The sequence below is a fragment of the Neopsephotus bourkii genome, unplaced genomic scaffold (assembly GCF_033783945.1).
Source record: "Neopsephotus bourkii isolate Nb327-2 ecotype Australia unplaced genomic scaffold, CSIRO-AGI_Nbou_v1 NB_1020, whole genome shotgun sequence".
Lineage (NCBI taxonomy): Eukaryota > Metazoa > Chordata > Aves > Psittaciformes > Psittacidae > Neopsephotus > Neopsephotus bourkii.
The window spans coordinates 90,708-110,410 of NW_026901509.1; the positions used below are offsets into that span (position 1 = coordinate 90,708).

At 39.0% G+C, this 19,703-nt stretch overlaps 1 protein-coding gene across 1 annotated transcript in view; it reads left to right on the plus strand.

Annotated features, from left to right (window-relative positions):
- Window positions 1–1,049: 1,049 nt before the first annotated feature.
- CNTLN (centlein) overlaps window positions 1,050–19,703 on the plus strand; it is a 190,513-nt gene continuing 171,859 nt past the window's right edge. Inside the window, exon 1 of the mRNA XM_061360342.1 lies at window positions 1,050–1,435. Within this exon, the coding sequence (XP_061216326.1) occupies window positions 1,349–1,435 (87 nt within the window). The 5' untranslated portion in view covers window positions 1,050–1,348. The remainder of the gene's footprint in view (window positions 1,436–19,703) is intronic.

The following is a 19,703-nucleotide window of genomic DNA, read 5'->3' on the forward strand; positions in this document are numbered from 1 at the left end:
TACGTAAACCCCTTTGCTACTCTGCATGCACATACAGGAAGCATTTTGTTTATTCTCGTAGTGGTACATTGAGGGCAACTTTTCCAAAATCTGTGCAAAAGTTACAATGGAGGAAACATACTTCTGTGTAAAAACATGTATGATATTCCTAGAGCAAGATACTGACATGATAACTCAATTGGTGCTCATTTCTAGCTAAAAAATGTCTTGATCTCATATTTCATTTTCTTTCTTCACTCACTAGCTTGGGGAAAAAAAAAAAAACACAACAAACAACTAGTCTTTTTATGAGTCTTATGCTTCCAGTGTAGGCTATAGGAAACATGCGAAGATTTGCTCTGGCAACAGTTTAACCCTTTATTTCAAAACCAATACTCTGCATATCCTGATCTTAAATCCAGCACATTTATGTAGCAGCACCAGCCCAAATATTTCATGCACTGTTAACAGCTGAACCTTTCACACCTTGGCCTTTGGTTGTAGGCTCTCAAATATAATGCTGGAAATAATAAATCCGACTAACTTTCCTGTGTCAGAGACTTTGGGTGCTTATGCATACCAAAGCCTACTCTAAAACCAGGTTTCTGACTCCTGTCCTGCATATATTAGTGCCTAATTGTGGGGTGGGGCAGGGGCAGGCAAAAAAAAAAACCCCAAACCAGAAAGTCATGTTACACCTTATTAAAGTGAAATGCTCGAGCCTCAGCGACCCACAGCCAGAAATATTTGCAACACTCGTATGTAAATCTCTAGTACCACAACAGATCTGAGACAACTATGGTGTTCCTATAGCTCAAGAAGGGCAGCGATCAGCTGATTTCCCGTCAGCCGCAAACAGCCGCGCTCCTGTACCGAGAGGGACAATAACGCTCAGGCCCCCCTCGGCAGGTGCTCACACAACCCGCTCGCCCGCGGTGGTACAGCCTGCCAAGGCTCTCACACCCAGCACACCACGAGCCACCCCACCCGCCGCAGACCGCGTCTCACGGAAGAGCCACCCAGCCCGCGACGGTTACCACCAACAGCTACCCGCGGCGCCTTGCGGAAGGCGCATGCGCGACCGTGCCGCTCGGGCGGGCAAATTCAAACCTGCCCTTCGCCCCTGCTCTTTGTCGGGGTAGCAGTTGTGCTGACGTCATTGCACCGCGTCTTTCTTCTCTGCGGTTTCCGGCTCTCTCCCGTGCGGTAAGTGCAGCTGAGAGGGAGAAACTTTTCATTTGTGTGGTTCACGACACCGCTTCTCTCCCCTTTCCCTCAGGAGCGGGCGAGCAGTGGCTTGGCGGACCCTCTTCCCCCCTGTCGTCCCCTGTGGAGAGGGCGAGAGGCTTTCGCTACAACAACGCCGGCGATGGCTTCGGGGAGCGCAGAGGCACCGCAGGTGGCAGAGCTGGAGAGAGAGCTGTGGCGTCTGGCGGAGGAGTTGGGCCGCTGCCAGGTACCTGAGTGAGGGGCCGTACCCTTCGGCGGCGGTGAGGGGCGGCCCGGAGCGGCACGGCTGGGGTCGGGCGGGCACGTCCCTCCTGTCGGGAGGCCTGTGCTCCCCGCCCACACCACTGGGAACGTCCGGCTCTGGAGGACGGTGAGGGCAAGGGGGAATAGGGAGGGCCCTGGGTTCCCGGCCCTGTGAAGCAGGACGGCCGAGCAGCCGCCGCGGCGGTCATCGGAGGGGGAGAAGTCAACTCAGCGGTGGGGTGCACACTTGTTGGGCCGCGGTGGCGGCGGGCCTCGAATCCGGCCACTCTGCCAGCGGGAGCCTTGTATGCGCTGGCCTGCAGCTCCGCCCGGTTAGTTTAACTGGCCGCGGTCTCAGTCTGGCTTAAACGAAACCACTTTGCCTGAAAACCTCCCACCGTCAAGAAGCCACCGTTTATTTACTTGATGTGTAATGGCAACAGTACTGAGGTGCTGCCTTGTGCAATTTCTGTGCAAATGAACTAGCAGAGGGTTTATAGAAACGTAGGTCTTCAAGAAACCTTTAGAGGTCATTTCGTCTTTCAGCCTACCTTATAGCGGGATTAAGTGTACCCATGTTGTTTCTGGAAGGGAGGACTCCGTAACTGCAGTTGTACTTTCAAAAGTTATCCCAGACTGTCTCCTTGTGACCTCCCTTCACAGGTACACTTCTGTCATTCTTCCTATTGGTCATTCATCGCATATGATTAGGTCTATTTCATGAAAATAACAATGTTGGTAATATGAGATCTTGTCATAGAAATCTATGTTAATTCTTTGCCAGACAAGTCGTAGGGCAGATAAAAAGTATAACGCAGAGAGGAAGGTGGCATCTGATGCTGTGGTTACTTTCTCACTTGCTTCCTGGTAGCCAGAGCAGCATTTCTGTGGGACATGGTCTGGTTAAAAGGCCTGGGCTGACATAGTCATGTCTGTGTACAGAAAATACTGACTGTGGTAGAGTTAGTGGTAGTTTATTGCTTCAAGCAGCAGTGGTAAACCTCACAACTGGCATTGGATTTTTGCTATGGGAAGAATCCATGCTTTTTGCTAAAACTTCTTGCATGGAAGAACCATGGAGAGAGTAAGCTGTGAATAAAAATCCTGTTTAGAAATACCGAACAATGAAGAGTTTGGGGATGTCTTAAATGTCTTGTGGGAGAAGTTTGGAAAACTCTTTATAGTGGTAATTTAGTTAGTTTCCTCTTCTTAGTGTGTGGATGTGCAGTATCAGACAAAATTTGGTGGAGGCAGAAGGCAGGCCCTGGGCTCTGCTCATTTGCTAGTTGAACATAAATTATACGTTACTAAAATCTAGTAGCATAAAGTATTTTTGAAGTAAATAGTACAAATATGAATTTCTAATTACTTTGGTAATATAACTTGATGTATACAAAATATAGTGAAGTATCTGATTTCCCCTTTAGATTTGTTCAATTACATGCGCATTTCAATTTGTTCCTTGATAAACCCATTCCAATCATTTTGAAGTCATCAGCCAAAAAATATTTTAGAATCTATTTCTTTTAAGTCTAATGTATATTATCTTGCCATTCTTGTATCATTGTCTTGTACCAGATCATATAGTTTTCTGGGAGGGAAGCAAGTGAAAAAACATAAAAGTAGTTCCTGTATTTAAAAACAGCCAGTGTTCTATGTAAACTCTCCAGCTCTAGGTAGAACCCAATACATACCATCCTTAAAACAACAGAGGTTGCATGTATTCAGGATTTATTTCAGGTTATTAATAAAAAGGAAAGTGAAGCTGTAATCTGTCAGGTTCATCTCTGAAAGCACTGCAGTATAGACATATACATTCTTTACCATTTTACTAACCATGTAGGTAATAATGTAGAAATTAAGCATGCGTATGTTACTTAAAAATGGGGAACCCACATTTTCATAAGTAAAGGAGGTGATAACCCAGTCAATTGTGCAGCTTTTCCAAATTAGATTTATCTAATTATTCCTTTTTTTTTTTTTTTTTTAAGGTTCGTGATGTTACTCTGAATTTGAATAGGAACTAAAGTATACTTCACTAAAATTCTTCAGCTGGCTTAAAAATCAACTGGTAAAATTATTCAGGGATAGTTAGTCTGTTTTAAATTCATATTTCATGTGAAAACTTTGTGGAAAGACAAGCCATTTGAAAACATAATTATATGGGCAGTGTTAATGTTGCGCTGTACTAATTTCTTCAGTGTTGAAATACAAAGTTTTTACTGACCAAATAATTACTTTAGTGGTAATATGTTTCACCTAGTGTGATTTCCGTAGTTTCATTTCCATGCAAGATATTCTTCATTTTTTGTCTTGTCACTTAGCATTTGTAGGTCTTGTTAGTCAGAATTATGAAACTGTTTAAGTCGGAAGGAATCTCTTGAGAGCATCTGTTCCACCCAACCCTAGAATGGGTTTCTCAGGATGGTGTCCAGTCAGGTTTGAGTATTTCCACGGCTGGAGACTGCAGTTTCCCAGGGCAGCCTGTGCCAGTGTGTGAAGATTCTCACAGTGAAAGTCAGGCTCTGTTGAGATTTCCCATGTCTTCGGTTCTGTTGGGTATTGTTATATCTTTTGGAGACTACCTTAGCCTGCTTTCTGGATAGAAATATATGTAAATGTCTTAGAAAAAGACATTAGTAAGAGGGAGTTATCTTTTAATTCAGCAACTGGATAAAATTGCCTAAATTTTTTTTTTTTTTTTAATTCTGAGTTAAGAAGCTCAGAGATACAGAAAGTGCATTTCTGAAACAGACTTCCTAACTGAAATAGTTAAACTGAGAAAGTTTCGTAGTGTACAAACTAAAGGATTAGCCTTAGGTATTTTTTCAGTACTAGCCTTTTCATTTGGATAATACTTTATCCAAAGAAAAGAAACCCCAACCATTTATGGAGTGACTGAGGCTGAAAGTTTTCATTTGTTCTAGGGAGCACTAAACAAGGTTATAGAAATAGAGGTGTGTATATCCAACAGATGTATATATTTGGCACCCAAATAAAATATGGCAGGTTTCTTTTTGACTTATCCACACCTCACTGGATTACTACTTTCACTGTCATATAAATTGTGTTTCCGAAATGAAGTTTCTCCACTGGAAACTAGAGGCTGTTGATGATGTGGAATCCACTGGCTAAATACATGGCAGTCTTCTTTGGCTAATGAAGCTCCTGAGTTTTAATGGAAGTACCTTGCATGCTAGCTTTGCTCTAACCACAGGTATTCCAGGCATCTGCTTTTGGCCATTGTCTCTTTTCTGCAACAGAATCCCAGAGTATCTGACCCTTTTTCTCATCTGGGCTGGTGGCCTTTATGTTCAAAAGAAGTTTCTTTTTCTTCTTAAGCTACTAACACTTCCCACCATTTAAAGGCGCTTGACAAGTCAAGAAAGATACTTTGGATATTTCCTTTCCATTTTTTTTTTTTTTTCCCCTGCCCATTCATTTCTAAAGGTAAGATACTGCTGATGAGTTTTGATCTCGGCATCTTAGGCTGACAGTGTTTGTTGACATTGTTGACAATGCTAAAGACATTGTGAGAGCTTGAATTATAGTAAGCGAGATCGCGGAGGAGGGCCTGTTAAAAGCATAACAATTTTTTTGCAGTCACTCTGCGAAACTGTTGTTTTCTTGTAATTGTGTGATGGAATTTACAAAAATGTGCACAATTTGAAAATGAATTTACAAAGTAGGAAAATAGGCCAAAGCTCCCAAATGGTCTGCTGAGGAGACTTGTATAAAGATGAGAGAATGAAAAATCTAAATTGTTTGCTTCTGTGTTATGCTATTTTGGGAAAATTATTGTTGTGTCTGTGGTAGAGCATTGTATGATTATTTTGACAGCAACTTAAAAAATAGATTATAATGTCAGTGTTCCCTCTTTACTAATTTTACTTGAGAATTACTTAAGTAATTGAATAATTTTTCTGAAAACAACTGCAAAGGAAACATGGTTTGGTGGTGGGGTTTTTTTTTCTTTTTTTGGTTTGGGGCTTTTTTGTTTGTTTGTTTCCTTTGGAGTCTTGTTGCTCCATTTTCTCACTAGCTTGACATTGTTGGGGAGCAGCAGAAAGGCAAAGGTGAAACAAAGTTATGGAACAACTGCACTCTGTTACTTACTTTAACTGCTGCATTCTATTTTAGGGTTTTATGCTGTTGCCTTCCACCTTAATATCAAGACCTTTCCATGGAAAATCTTCAACACCTATGTTGCTATTGTTCCCAGGAGTTTTTGGCTTTGCTTGGTGTTTAAAAGATCTGGCATGTATTTTACTCGTCTTGTTTTCTCCTATGATTCTATACTTTTGGGGGGGAGGGCAGATGGAGGTGATGTTTTTGCAAGCATAGTTGCGCCTGGCAAAGGAAATCAGAATGGTTTGTGTCTTTTTTTTGTAGTAAGGAGAATGATTTGCTGTATCTCTGGAAGCTCATTCTGTGAATGGAATTTCTGGGCCAAGAGTGTTTTTCTTTAGCTTTCATGAGCTTTTTCTTTAATCTTGTGCTTTTTTTTAGACCCTTTGTGCTTTTTTTTTTAGACCACCTGGTGATTCTGTATTTTAAGAATCAATTTATAGCATATTCCAAGGTTGGTTTCTTGCAGTCCATTTTTGGTGGAAGATTTTCATTTGGTGCAAAATAATATGCATTCTTAAAGCAGAGGATGTGTTTATGGTGTCCTAATTCTCAGTCTCTTAATTGCTGAAGTAGAGACACTATCATGCTCCTTATTCTGTAACTGAAAAAAAGACAGGATACATTCTTTACAGTATCCTGTGGTGGGAAGGATTCATTAAATCCTTGCTTTGAACAAGACACTAATTTGAGACTGGGTTTTCCACATCCATTTAAGTATCTTATATTGCTGGATATACAGTCGGTTGGAAGAAGCAGGTGTGTACTCTGTTTTTACATATTCTGTTTGTGATATCCACAAAAGTATGTTGGTTTGACACAGCTTCTTTTCTTTTTTTCTAGCCTAGGATCTCTTCTTTTATTTCTGAATGTGCTGATTTAGGTTCAAACAAGTGTCTTAACAATTTACCCATTATTAATTTTAAAAACCCCATCAGTCTTTATTCATTGCAGCTTTGGTTTCAAAGGTAACATGGCATCTCTTGATGCTAAAATAAGTAGTTCTTTTCTTCACTGAGGACTTTGTTCTAACTTCATGATTCTGCAAGAACTGGCAGTACCCTGTCTTTTTTTCTGCAGTTACATATGCACCTTTTAGGGAGCTCTTGTTGTTGTGTTACCTTCTCTAGCTCATCTGCTTTTCTTGCCAATGATGGTTATAGCACCTTCTCCTTTTCTGTGTCAGAAATTTATAGGTATATATATACCTGTTACTAACAGGTCTCTTGAGTACACCATTACAAAGTACTCTGTGGAGTTTATATCCCTGACTTGAAAGGTACAGTCAGCTGCCAGTGGCTTGCAGGCCGCTGACATTTAGTCAAAGAAACCAAACTGCTGCTTATAGTTTTCAGTTTACAAATGCACTTAGTAAAAAACCAGAAAATTCTCCATTCGTCAAGAGCTGTGTGTATCTTTAAGTGGTTTTGGGTAGAGGAGGGACAGGAAAGGTGAGTTTACTTTGTTGAAAGTGGAGTGACAGAGGTTTAATCTGCAGCTGACTTTGTTTCATGTTTTATGTTTCCAGCTTTCTGTGAAAAGGTGGTCTTGTATTAATTTATATGCTGTGTTTGGCAGAAAACACCCAGTATTGTGGTCATCTGGATTTTCTTGTTTTGATCACTTTGTGGGTTTGAGAGGTATGTAAAATATTCTATTTGGTATTGCTATCATTGGTAACAGATATGATTGCTACAACAAACTTACGAAAAATACTTCATTAACTGGAAAAACAGATGCATTCTTTCAATTTAATATCCAGGACACCCATTAAAAATAATGTAGGCATAGTAACATTGACTTATAAGTGATTTTTACCCTCCCCCCTTATTTACAAGTAAATATAAAATATATTAAGTAACAACATGGCATTGTTTCATGATACGTGAATAGCTATTCGAGGTGCATGTTGATTGTATTGATATTAGAAGTGTTTTTGAATCGATAGCTAAGAACTGAAACTAATATTAAAAAGCCATAGTTCTTCCTTAGCATTGTATTTTTATGTCGAGTTGATTCTTATTAATCTGATTTTATGACTAAAATTTTAATATTTGTAAACTAGCAGAATGAGATTTGGAGTACGGTAGTATTTCTTCTGGAGGAATTGTTGGTACCTGTACTGTTCTTTCAAAATGGGTTAAAGTTTTCAATGTTCCTATTCTTTAAATACTAATTTCTTATATTAGTGATTAAGGCAATACCACGTATTTATTTGTGCCAGGGGATGCCAGCTGTTTAGTGCCTTGGGTGTTTGTTTTTTTAATTGTGTTTGGGGGTTTTTTTGTTTTGTGGTTTTTGGTTTTTTTCGTTATTTTATACTCTTATATTTTGCCATAGTCTAAATTACATGAGTTTGATTAGTACAGGTGTTCTTAATAAAGGCCTTACTCTTCATGTATTATAGACAGAAGTATTATTAAGTATTGTTATAGAATAGCTATTTGTTTATTTTCTTTTGCTTTTTTTAATTTTGACAGATATTTTTTAACTAGAATTAACTTTTGCATAGATGATCTTCTGAAAAATACTGGTTTGGAATGTTTGAGTAAAACTGAAGATGAATTGAGAGTTGGATTCTTAATAAAGCAGTTACCTATTTGCAGTATGTCTGTATGTGGATATTTCAAATTGTCCCCAGAACGTGAGTGAGAATCTAAAATTTGATAGAGAGAGAAGTGTCATAGAATGGTTTGGGTTGGAAGTGACCTTGATTGATGATCTATCCCCCTGCCATACACAGGGATGTCTTTCAGTAGATCAGTTGCTCAAAGCCCTGTCCAACCTGACTTGTAGTGATGGGGCATCCACAACCTTCTTCCAGTGGCCCACAGCTCTGTTTTCGTTTTCTCAATCTAAATCTACCCTTTCAGTTTTAAAACTGTTGCCTCTTCTCCTGTTACCACACTGCTTGGTAAAAACTCTGTCTTAAACTGCCCTTTAGGTATTGAAAGGCTGCAATTGGGTCCCTGCGGAGCCTTATCCAGGCTGAAAAAAAACAATGCTCAGCCTTTCTTCCATCCCTCTGACCATTTTTATGGGCCTGCTGTGGACCTCTGCTGACAGGGCCATGTCAGTCTGGTGCTGATGTCCCCACTGCTGCATGCAGTCACTCAGGTATGGTTTCACAGGAGGAGAGTAGAGAGGGAGAATCATCTTCTGTGACCTACTGGCTGTGTTTCTTTTCATGCAGTTCAGGAGACATTTGGCTTTCTGGGCTGCAAGTGCATGTTGCTGGGTCATGTCCATTTATTTTTTTTCCACCAGAATATCCAAATCCTTCTCCTCAGTGATTCAGAGAAAACTCCAGGAACAAACTTGCCAACAAAGTTTTCAAGCTGACAAGCAGGTATTCTTTATCGCGGCGCTGGGAGACACGGGGGATGGCTCCCCGTATTGCTACACAAGCTGTCCTTATATAGTCCCTGGGCATACATACATATTCATGAGGCTACGTATGAATTACATAATTTTCCAGAAAGTTCCCCGCATGCATACAGAATAGTGGTGGTGGTCTCTGAGGGTCGTTTACTTCTTCCAACAATCTTCGTCGCTTCTGGCCGCCTTTGGAGCAGTAGATGCTTATACCAGCTTAATTGGTTCATTAGCATCATCCTCCTGTCCTCCTACTTATCAGTTAGTTTAACCGTAGTCCATCCTGGACACCTGCCATTCCCAGATACTCCTTATCCCTGTGTCCTGTTCTTCTAGAGTGTTTTTCGTAAAACTATGTCAACTGTAACAATTTATCTTGTACAAGAATTCTCAGTATATTCTCTAGCTGTAGTCTACTTTTTTTCTGTGTATCATGCACCTCAGTAATTTTCCATTGCTACTGTTACAAAGCCATCAAACTTAACATTACTCTAAAGTGATTCTAAAGGTTTATATATTTCATTTTGTAATTTTGTGCTCCCCCTTGTCTCATCAGGGACTCCTCTCAATCAATTAGTTTACCAATCTGTAATGATACTGGGGTTTGTGCCCCAGCCCCAGGCATACAGGACCTTCCACATGGCCTTACTGAACTTCACAAGGTTCACATGGGCCTACCTCTTGAGCTTGTCCAAGTCCCTGTGGATGGCATCCCATCCCTCAGGCGGGTCAACAGCACTACTCAGCTTGGTGTCTGCAAACTTGCTGAGGGTGCATTCCCTCAATCCCACTGTGTTATTTATGAAGGTAGTAAACAGTATTGGTCTCATTATGGACCACTCATTACTGTTTAGCATTTGGACATTGAGCTGTTAACTGTAACCCATATCTTTCCAATGAAGTGGCAAGAATGTTGTGGGGGACTGTATCAAAGGCTGTACAGAAGTCTAGGTAAAATGACATCCATGGCTCTTCACTTGTCAGTGATACCTTTAGGAGGTATTGATGCAGTCACTCAATTGTGTAAGGCCTTTAAATTAGTCAGGCCTGATTTGCCTTTTGGTAAGCCATGTTGCTTGTCTCTAAGCGCCTCATTGTCATCCATATGCCTTGACATAGCTTTCAGGAGGATCTGTTCCATGATTTTACTAGGCACTGTGGTCAGTAGTTCCCAGGGTCCTCCTTCTACCCTTTTTAAAAAAGGGTCTGATATTTCCTTTCTTCCAGTCACTGGGGACTTTGGTAGCAGTGAGGTAGGCATGAGTGAAAAGGTACCTCTTATGGGAAGAACAAAACACTGCTGTTTCTCAGTAAAGGAATTTGAATTTTCAGTGCAGAGAAGTAGGCTCTTCAGATTCAGCCCAGAGCAGAATGGCTGTAGAAGGTCTGGTTTTCCCATCAGACTGTATTTTGTTGCAAAAGGAGGTATACTGTTCTTAGCGAATGACTTCAGATAATCTTGTTTGTTGTGCACTATTTCAACCATTTTAGGTGCCGTTTAGCTCATGACTTGGAAGATATGCAAATACTCTTCTAGTTGTCTACAATTTCACAGGATTTGGAAAGCACTACAGTCATTTCAGGCAGAGTTGATACAATGAACCCACATTCTACTCAATTAGTCATGGTAATTCAGAGTGAATATACCCAAATGTATACCTATGGTTATATTAGCTGTAAAATAAAACTACTTGTGCATTCCTGTATTCTCAAATGCATTGAAAATCACAAATGCATTATGATTATATTAACCCAGAGCATTATATTTAAACAAAACTAACTCTGAGGCCTATGCTAAAACTTTTAGATTATCCTGTGCTCTCAAGTCATTGAAGTCTTAACTCTCAAAATTGTAGCACTTCCAGAAAGCATTTATGTGACTTGGAAAATTCATGTCCTTTTTCACTCTGCACATCTATTGAAATGATTTGAATGACTATGGTTAGTTTTAATTGAAGTAGTTTAGATATTTATAGCTTGAAATGAAAGCTCACAGGTGAGTTATCCTATCCTTGATTTGTAAATGGATTAAAGCAAACCCTTATTTCTGGGACTCAACCCTTTGCTTTCCCTAGTCCTCTCCAGTGTGCTAATGACATTTATTTTGAAGCTGTCAATCTGCTCAGGTCACCTATAGCCTTCTTCCAAATCTACCTAGCAACTATATATAACAGTGCATACTGTATGTAAGTGACTTTTTTGAACTGAAAATAACCCAGTGTTACCTTTAGAGCCTTGTGTGTATAAAGCACTAATTTTTCTTACAAGGTACTGATCAGTTTTGTCTTCTAGTGACTTTTTAGATTGTTGGAAAGCATAGCACCTCAAAGATAGGTCTGCACTGTCTCCATTTGGCAGGACTGGGTGGGTTGTAGAGAGAATACCTCTTATTCAGTAATATATGACTGGAAATCACACGTTATTAGAAACACTGGCACATCAGGATCAAGAGAGTCTGCACTGGCAGTATTAATACAACAGTATTAAGTTTGTAAGTCTTGTGAGACATCAAGAAGCAAGTCTGGCACTTGCATATGAAGAGCATGTGTCATCTTCATTAAACGCTGGAGCTCTTCAGACAGAAGTATGCTAGATGTTAGGGAAGTCCAAAACAATCTATATTATCAATTTTGTTGCAGATATTTCAATATTTATACTAGCCATATTATTTTGTATTTTTCTTATTTCATTCAGTATAGTGTTTAGCATTGCTGTAAAATTTCTTCCAGCCTGACAGTCATGCATATTTGACTTTGTATTGAAATACAACTTTATAATTCAGAAAATCTTCAGTATCTGAGAATTATAGATTTCTTATTAAAAATGAACAGCAAACCAATAGCGCTCCCTCTGTCCTCCCAAATGTTTTATTTTCCCTTTAGGAGGTATTGACTGCTTAAAACACTAAAATGAGAGTTTGTGTCCTGAGCTTTTTTACCAGTTCATGGGGTTGGGGCAAGGGGTAAGAACTGGTTGGTTGTTTGGTTGGTTGGTTTTGGAGAGTTGTTTTTGGTTTGATTTTTGTTTGTTTTTATTAGTAATTTGTAATGCTGTAAAAGTTTAAGGGGTGATGTGAGCACTACTGATAGTTAACATGCTTTGAAATAAATACAGTGAAACATAAGGGTACTGATTTCAGACTGTAGCTCTGAAAATTATCTGAGATGCTGATGTGTGAATTTAAACTAAAGGAGGAGGTTTTTTTCTGTTTAATCTTGTTCTCAACACCAGTGCATAATAGACACATAAAGAAATATTAAACATACCTGCAGAGTTAATACCCAAACTGTCAATGTATAGTTCCCGTGAGCAAAAAAAGAGATACTGCTTGTGCTTTTGGCACTCCTCTTACCGCTAATTTAAAAGATTTCTCTAGAGCAATTCAGTGTAATTACTTTAAGAGAATGCCAGCTAATTCTCCTCAAAACATTCTACGTTGAGGTAACTTTTACGTTTCCATTAGACGGATAAAGGAAAGACTCAGGGTTGGGGTCCAGAGTGGCAGTGCTTAAGCCATTGCAACCAACTAGGGCATAAACTACTGCTAAGGAAAATAACAAGAGGAGAGAATATAAAACTAAAAGGGAAAAAAAGCAACTAATAAGCACAAGTGATGCACAATGCAATTGCTCAGCACCCGCCGCCAAGCAGTGATCTGGGCCTTCTGAGTGACTCCCCTCAGTTTATACACCGAGTATGATGTGCTGTGGTATGTAATGTCCCTTTGGATGTGTGTCCTGTCTCTTCTTCCTCCCAGCTTCTTGTATTCTTCCTCACTGGCAGAGCATGAGAGACTGAAATGTCATTGATCAGGGTAAGTGCTACTGAGCAACAACTGAAACACTGGTGTGTTACCAGCATTGTTCTGAGCCTAAAGCCAAAACACAGCACTGCACCAGCTACTAAGAAAAAATTTAATTTATCCCAACTAAAACCAGGATAATGATGTTTGAAGATTCCTTCCAACCCAAACTATTCTGTGATTGTATTCTATGATTCTGTGATCAGAGGGGACATCTCTAAGAGGGACCTTGTAGTAGCCATCTGCTGCCAACGTCCAGACCAGGAAGATAAAGGCACTGAAGCAATATTTAGGTTGCGAAACAAATTTTAGGTCAACAGGACCTGATTATTGTGGGTGACTTCAAGAATACCCAGGCATTTGTTGGAAGAACAATACAGCAGTTCATGTCATCCATCAAGTTCCTGGAATGTGCAGGGGACTGCTTCCTCATACCACTGTTTGATACGCAAACCAGGAATGCAGGACTTGCTTTTAACAGACTGAGAAAATCTGCTTTTTAGTATCTTGGTTTAGTAATAGCCTTGGCTGCAGTGATCACAATATTGGAGTTTGGGATCCGGCTGAGCATGCTGAAGGCTAAGACACAAGTTTTAGATTTCAGAAAAGCAAACTTCAGCTTGCTTAGAGCTCAGCTGGGAGTGATTCTGTGGGAAGCTTATGTGTGAGGGGGGCATACAGGGATACTGGAGAAAGACTTATCATCAGGGAATGTAGCAATAGGACAAAGGGCAATAGGTTTAAACTTAAAATGGAAATTCAGGTCAGATAAAAGGCAGAATTTCTTTACTGTGAGGGTGGTGAGGCACTGCAATGGGTTGCCTAAGGAAGTGGTAAATGCTCCATCCCTGGCAGTGCTCAAGGCCGGGTTGTACAGAACTTTGGGCACCATGGCATAGTGTGAGTTATCCCTGCTGTCATGGTAGCGGGGTTGGAACTAAATGATCTTAAGGTTGTTTTCAACCGTAACTATTCTATGATTCTACAATATATGTATATGTAGTTGGCCAACAAGAACCCTGTCAACAAGAACAGATGTCAGGTCTTGAAGAGCTCTGTGAAAACATAATTCAGGGGTGCAGCACAGCCTAGGGAGCAGCTCTGTGGAAAGGGAACTCGTCTTTGTGGGTAGTAAGCTCAACATGAGGGCCCTTTGTGCTGCTGTGGCAAAGCAGGCCAACAGGATGCTGGGTTACATCAGCAAGGGATAAAGATCCCTTCTATTCAGCATTGTCCCATTCTGTTCAGCGCTTGCAAGGCCACACCTGTAATACTGTGTTCAGTTTTGGTCCCCAGTATACAAAAGGATGTGGACAGGTTGGAGGCAGTCTAGCGAAGGACCTTCAGAGATGATCACAGGACTGGAAAGTCTGCATGTGAGGAAAGGCTGACTGACCTGGGTTTCTTCAGCCTAGACAAAGGAAGGCTCGGGGAAGACCTTAACACCATGTTCCAGTGTGGCTACGAAGGAGACAGAGACTTCCTTTTTAAAATGAGTTGCTTGGAAAAGACCAGGGGTAATGGGTGCAAGTTACTCCTGGGGAGATTTCAACTGGATATGAGGAAAACTTTTCACAGTGAGAGCAACCAGCCGTTGGAATAACTTCCTCAGGGAAGTGTATTTCACAGTGTTGCACACACTTAAGATTTGGATGAGACATCTTGTCTGGACTGTGCTTTTGCCAAGGAATGTTACCCCGGGTGATCACAGAATCACTAGATGGTTGAGGCTGGAAGGGACCACTGGGGGTCATGTAGTCCAACCTCCCTGCTCAAACAAGGTAATCTAGACTACATTGATCAGGATTGTGTCCAGATGGCTTTTGAGTATCTCCAGGGAAGCAGACTCCACAACCTCCCCGGGTAACCTATCCCAGTGCTCAGACGCCCTCACAGTAAGACTTTTCGTTATCATTGAGGTCGCCTTCCAACCTGGTATTCTATGATTCTATGAAATAATTGTATGCAATATTGATACAGTTTTACATACTCTTGATATCAAATATGCAGAGTGGTATTTATGCTTCAATTTCTTTTCCAAAGTGAATTATTTTAATTTAAGTGAGAATGTATGTCTTTACTTATAAGTCACAGGGATTTGTTTTGTGACTTACAGTAATGTTTAATAAATTCACGACTTTATTTGCAGGCAAATACTTTTGCTGTATCTAGTCATGACAGTACAGCCTTAGGCAGTGGCTCATCTTATGATTGTCTGCTTCTGAGCTTGCAGCTGTTAAAAATCAGTGAGAAAAATCCAATTTGCTTTAGAAAGAACACATTCAAGGCCTAAGGTACTTTTCATTTCTCTTTCAACTATGATGATAAACTAGAATTACTTTCACTGCAGGCTGAGGGAAAATTCCACTTTTCAGAGGATACATAATGCACTGGTTTTTATTTCAGAATTCTTCAGTTCTGGTGTGCAAATCTGATTGCAGGGTGAATGTCTTTGTCATTAGATGTGTTGTGAATCTTAGTTTAAATCACATGACATCTGCATTCTGCCTTGTGTATATGTAAGTTCTCAGCTGTTCAAGGTACACTCTTGCTGACCTCTTGAGCTGTTAAGGTACACTTGAGTAGGCTGGATCTTCCTTGGGTATGCTGAAGATTGATACATTCCAGGCCTTGACAGCTGCAGTGTTTTTCTGTGCCAACTTTAGACAGTCTAAGCAGCCCTATTTCAAAGAAATTGTTTGGCTCCCAAGACCATTCAGGGAACAGCCTTACCAAGTCCATTAACTGAGCCAAGAGCTTAAAATGGCTGTTCAAACTTCTTTTCATTTTAAAACTGTAGTAAGATCTGACTAATACTCATTCTGTTATACAAAATGCCTAATTAGTTATAGGTTTAGATGAAACAGTTTTAGCTATTAAAATATTTGTCATTTTAAGAGCATAAAGTCTCATTTTATGGTAACTTACCATTCACTGACTAATGTCTTACTAATGTTTGTTATAAATTTTGTACATCTCCATGTAAACTTCTTATGTAATAGAGTCTGTAGGTTTCTAACTGTAGGTGATGTGTCTTTTTTTTTTTCTTTTTTTTTTTTTTTTAATCCACTGGTAACATGTATTTGAAGACTAATTTGTGTCATTATTTGGCAGAAGTCCACTCTGGCAGAACATTGCTTTGTTTTGTGTGCATTTACAGAAATACAAGTATGCAGTGAAAGGTATTTTGTCAATCTAGATTTGAATATCTCTTGATATAATTACAGCGTTGCTTTATAGTCCTGTGTGGGCTCATTCACAGGCTGCAGTAGTAACTTCTGGAAATTCCAGTGATTTTTCACTCATTTCCAGATGACTTGGGAATGGGGAATGGTTTTGTTTGTGTTGTGTGTTTTTCTTTCTTTTTTTTTTTTTTTTTTAATGGTCAGTACTTAGTCTAAGTGTTTCTTGAAAGTTTATTTAGTGCACACTGTTGACATTCAGCATTCCTTATGGCAAGCAAGCCTTTTTAATGTGCAAGTTAGGATGGCTTTTTCATTCCTACTTTATCTGCTGTTGTTTCAGTACAGGTAGAAATATTGCAGAACTTAGTTATGTAAGAAGTGGCAATTTCACTGACATAAGTACAACTTGGAGTTGATTTTACTCTTCCTTGAGCAACTTTGATAGTAGTCTGTGGAATAGGTGCTTTGAAATTAATCTGAACTGCTTATTCAATTAAAAGAGATCATTTGTGCAGGAGTGTGTTCTTGTTAGGAAGACCAATGTTCATTGAAACTTTATATATTATCACAAGGTCAATTTCTGGGAGACTTGGCAAAGTTTAGGTAGAAACTAAATTGTCAGAGACTCAATACTCAGCAATACTGCATACTCAACAAAAGTTACAGGAGGAATGTGAACATTTAACTTTTTGTTTATTGTACATACATCTGTATCTAATTTATTAATTAGGAATTATTCAGTATATGTTATATTAGTTGTCCCTGTTTGTTATTTTTTGTTATGGAAAAATGGTGTGCTTAGAAGTATGTATCTGCAAGTTGTTCACTATTCTGTCTTCTGATGCAGTGTGGTGTTCTCCAGCTTCAACCTGGAGTGTGTAGGAACCTGCATGGTACAATAACAGGCAGCACTGCGCTTGCAGTGACTCATTATACTTGATAGTGCTTTTTTGGAGTTATGCGGAAGCCTAAGTGTCTCAGTTTTTCTAATAAACAAGTAAGCAGAAAATCCAACAGCTACTTATATGGTCTTGTATAGAGGACAGTAAAGAGAAAAGGTAAGGAAGCATGATGGTAAGAAAATCTGAATCTTTAAACTGGTAAACAAAACTGAACTCAACAAAGCTAGTGAGCTCATAAAGCAGCATCAGAAAGTTTGTTTGACTCAAGATTTTTGAGCTTTTGCAGGTGAAATACTGTTGACAATGTTATATTTGGACTTCTCTGTGCTGTAGTGACTGCATGGCCATTAGAATAATTTGTTAGTGATTTTTAAATAGCTTAATGTAAAAATGCACAGTGAATTGTTTATTAAAGATATAAAAAATATTCAAGCACTATTATCAGTTTTGTTTTGCTCTTCATATTCTGATTAGCTGAGATATTTGAATTAAAATTATTTTGAAATTAGTTATGCATAATTTGTTAGTGGTTTATTCCTCTAATATGGTTTCAAGATTTCCTTACACAAGTGATGCCATTTAGAGTGAAGAACAACTAGCTTGCTGTCCTTATAAATAATTGGGAAGAAATCACATTCCCATTGCTATTATTTAGTGAGGTTTTGTTTAGCTTTGTGTTTTTTCTTTGCTGGGCTCCCAGCACAAATACATGGTAATTTGAGATGTTAAAATTACTCAGAATCAGTGTTCTGCATAGATACTAATGCTTTTTGGAGGCCTGCATCGGTTTTAAAAAACATTTATATTCTGAATTCTGTTTATGCATCGGAAGGATCAGGTAATGTCTGGTTCACAGTGTGTGTACATTGTGACTTTCCAGGCAGGCAGCATGGTAAAGCTTTTTCAGGAGATGGTGACTTTTTTGAGACCACATGAAGGAAGTGCACATTTTTTTATAGCCTTTCAATCTGGTTACGTAGAATCCAGGGTATTAAGATGTCATAAGGTGATAGCACACAATGAGAGGCTGTAATTTACAAATTAAAAAAAAAAAAAGTAGCTGGCCATCTCTTTGGCCTGAACTGCATAACCTAATTAATATGATGCTTACTTTTTGTCCTTTAACTTAATTCATAGCTGAAAATGAACTTATTTTTAGCACTTCTCCTGAATAAAGACTTGGATAAGGATAAAAGGTCATTTGAGTTCATATTTATGTGATTTATGGCTCAGTTCTGTTGTTACCTTTCTTTAAAAAGTGAATGTAGTCATGCACTATAGTGTACTGTAATCCAGTTAATTACTGTTTGCTTGCACACGGCAGGGTCACTTTTGGTTTTGAAAAGAGTCCCACTGGTAACAGAATTTGGTTAGAAGAATATTATTTTTCCTTCAGGTGTGTTTAAACAACAGCATATTCTCCATTTCTTTCTATACAAAGCCTTTTGTTAATTGCTTTTGTTTGAAAATGCAACAAATTAAGTCTCAATGTCAACACTATAGAAATTGCGTGCATTGTACAAAGGCAGTTAGATGAAATTTCACTGATTTTGTGAAAGACAAACTCTGCTGCAGTCGAGGTTTGCTTAAGCTGATATAGTCTTGAATTATAGGATCTCTGTGGCCAGAGCCTTGGTTTTATTTACTTTCTAACACAATTGGAAAGCTAGTCAGATTTGTCAGTTGTGTGCATTCTTACAGTAGGCAGGTAAATTTTTCTGGGTTTACAGCAGTACTTTGATAGGGCATTAAAACTCCATAAAGTTTCCTTCCTTGGTTGGTTGAAAAAGTTGATGGCATTTAAAAGTATAAATTGTGTAAACTCAAAATTGCAGTAGTTGAAAGAGGAAGACATTTTTTAAACCAACACACATAAAATGCCTCACTTCTCATTTGCTCAGTGTTTTTTATATGTTTCCCTGTATTCAGGATGCTCATTCAGCATTACCTTGCTTCTGTATGCAGTTTTAAAATTCAAAATGTGCGTTTCTAAATTTGAATTGAAAGACAGAGCAGAACTTTAAAAAAAAGGCACACTTTGAGGCTTTCCTCATAAATCATGGAGAAAATACGTACAACCATCTGTCCTATTTCTTCTGCAATTATTGTTAAAGTTTGTTAAATCTGTAGTTCAGTGTTATACTGTAGTATTAATCTTGATAAAATAATTTAGACTCAGTATACTGATAAATCTTGACAAAAGTCTGCTAGCATTAGAGAGCTCTTTTGATTTCATATTGAAGATAGTTATTGTCTTCTGAAGAAAGAGAATCATTAAGATGACGTGATTGTTATGTGCTGGAACTGGTATTGCTTGTACAGTTCAAGTCTGCTTTCTAGAAGGCAAAACTGATTGGAAGCAAATGAAAAGCAAAGATAGCAGAAATATGAAAAGCAGTTTCTACTCTTGAGATTTGCTTTGATCATCCAGTATGTGGTCTTTACTAACTCTTGTGAGATCTGTCAGACTATAGTGTTGTTGAGCTGTTTTGTGTGTTAGATGGGCTGTGACGAAAGGTGCAGTCTGTTATTCTAAAAAATGAGGAATCAAAAAAAGAAGAAATGAAGTTGCAAACCTATGAAAACACAAACAGCAGAGGTGAAGTTAGGAATTCGGTCCTTCTGTTTTATTTAATAATTAGAATTAAGGTAGAGTTGTGCAGAAATGAGAGGATTTTAATAGGTTTTGGTTAACTGATGATCCCTGAGATAATTTAGTAGATTAGGTTCCAGAAGCTTGAGATAAGAAGGAAGCAGGGAAATAGATAGCTATAACAGCATTGGTTTTCTGTTTCAGTCATGTGTTTCCCTCATGCAAATTCTATTTAACACTCAAAAAGCTAGTAAAAGCTGCACTCC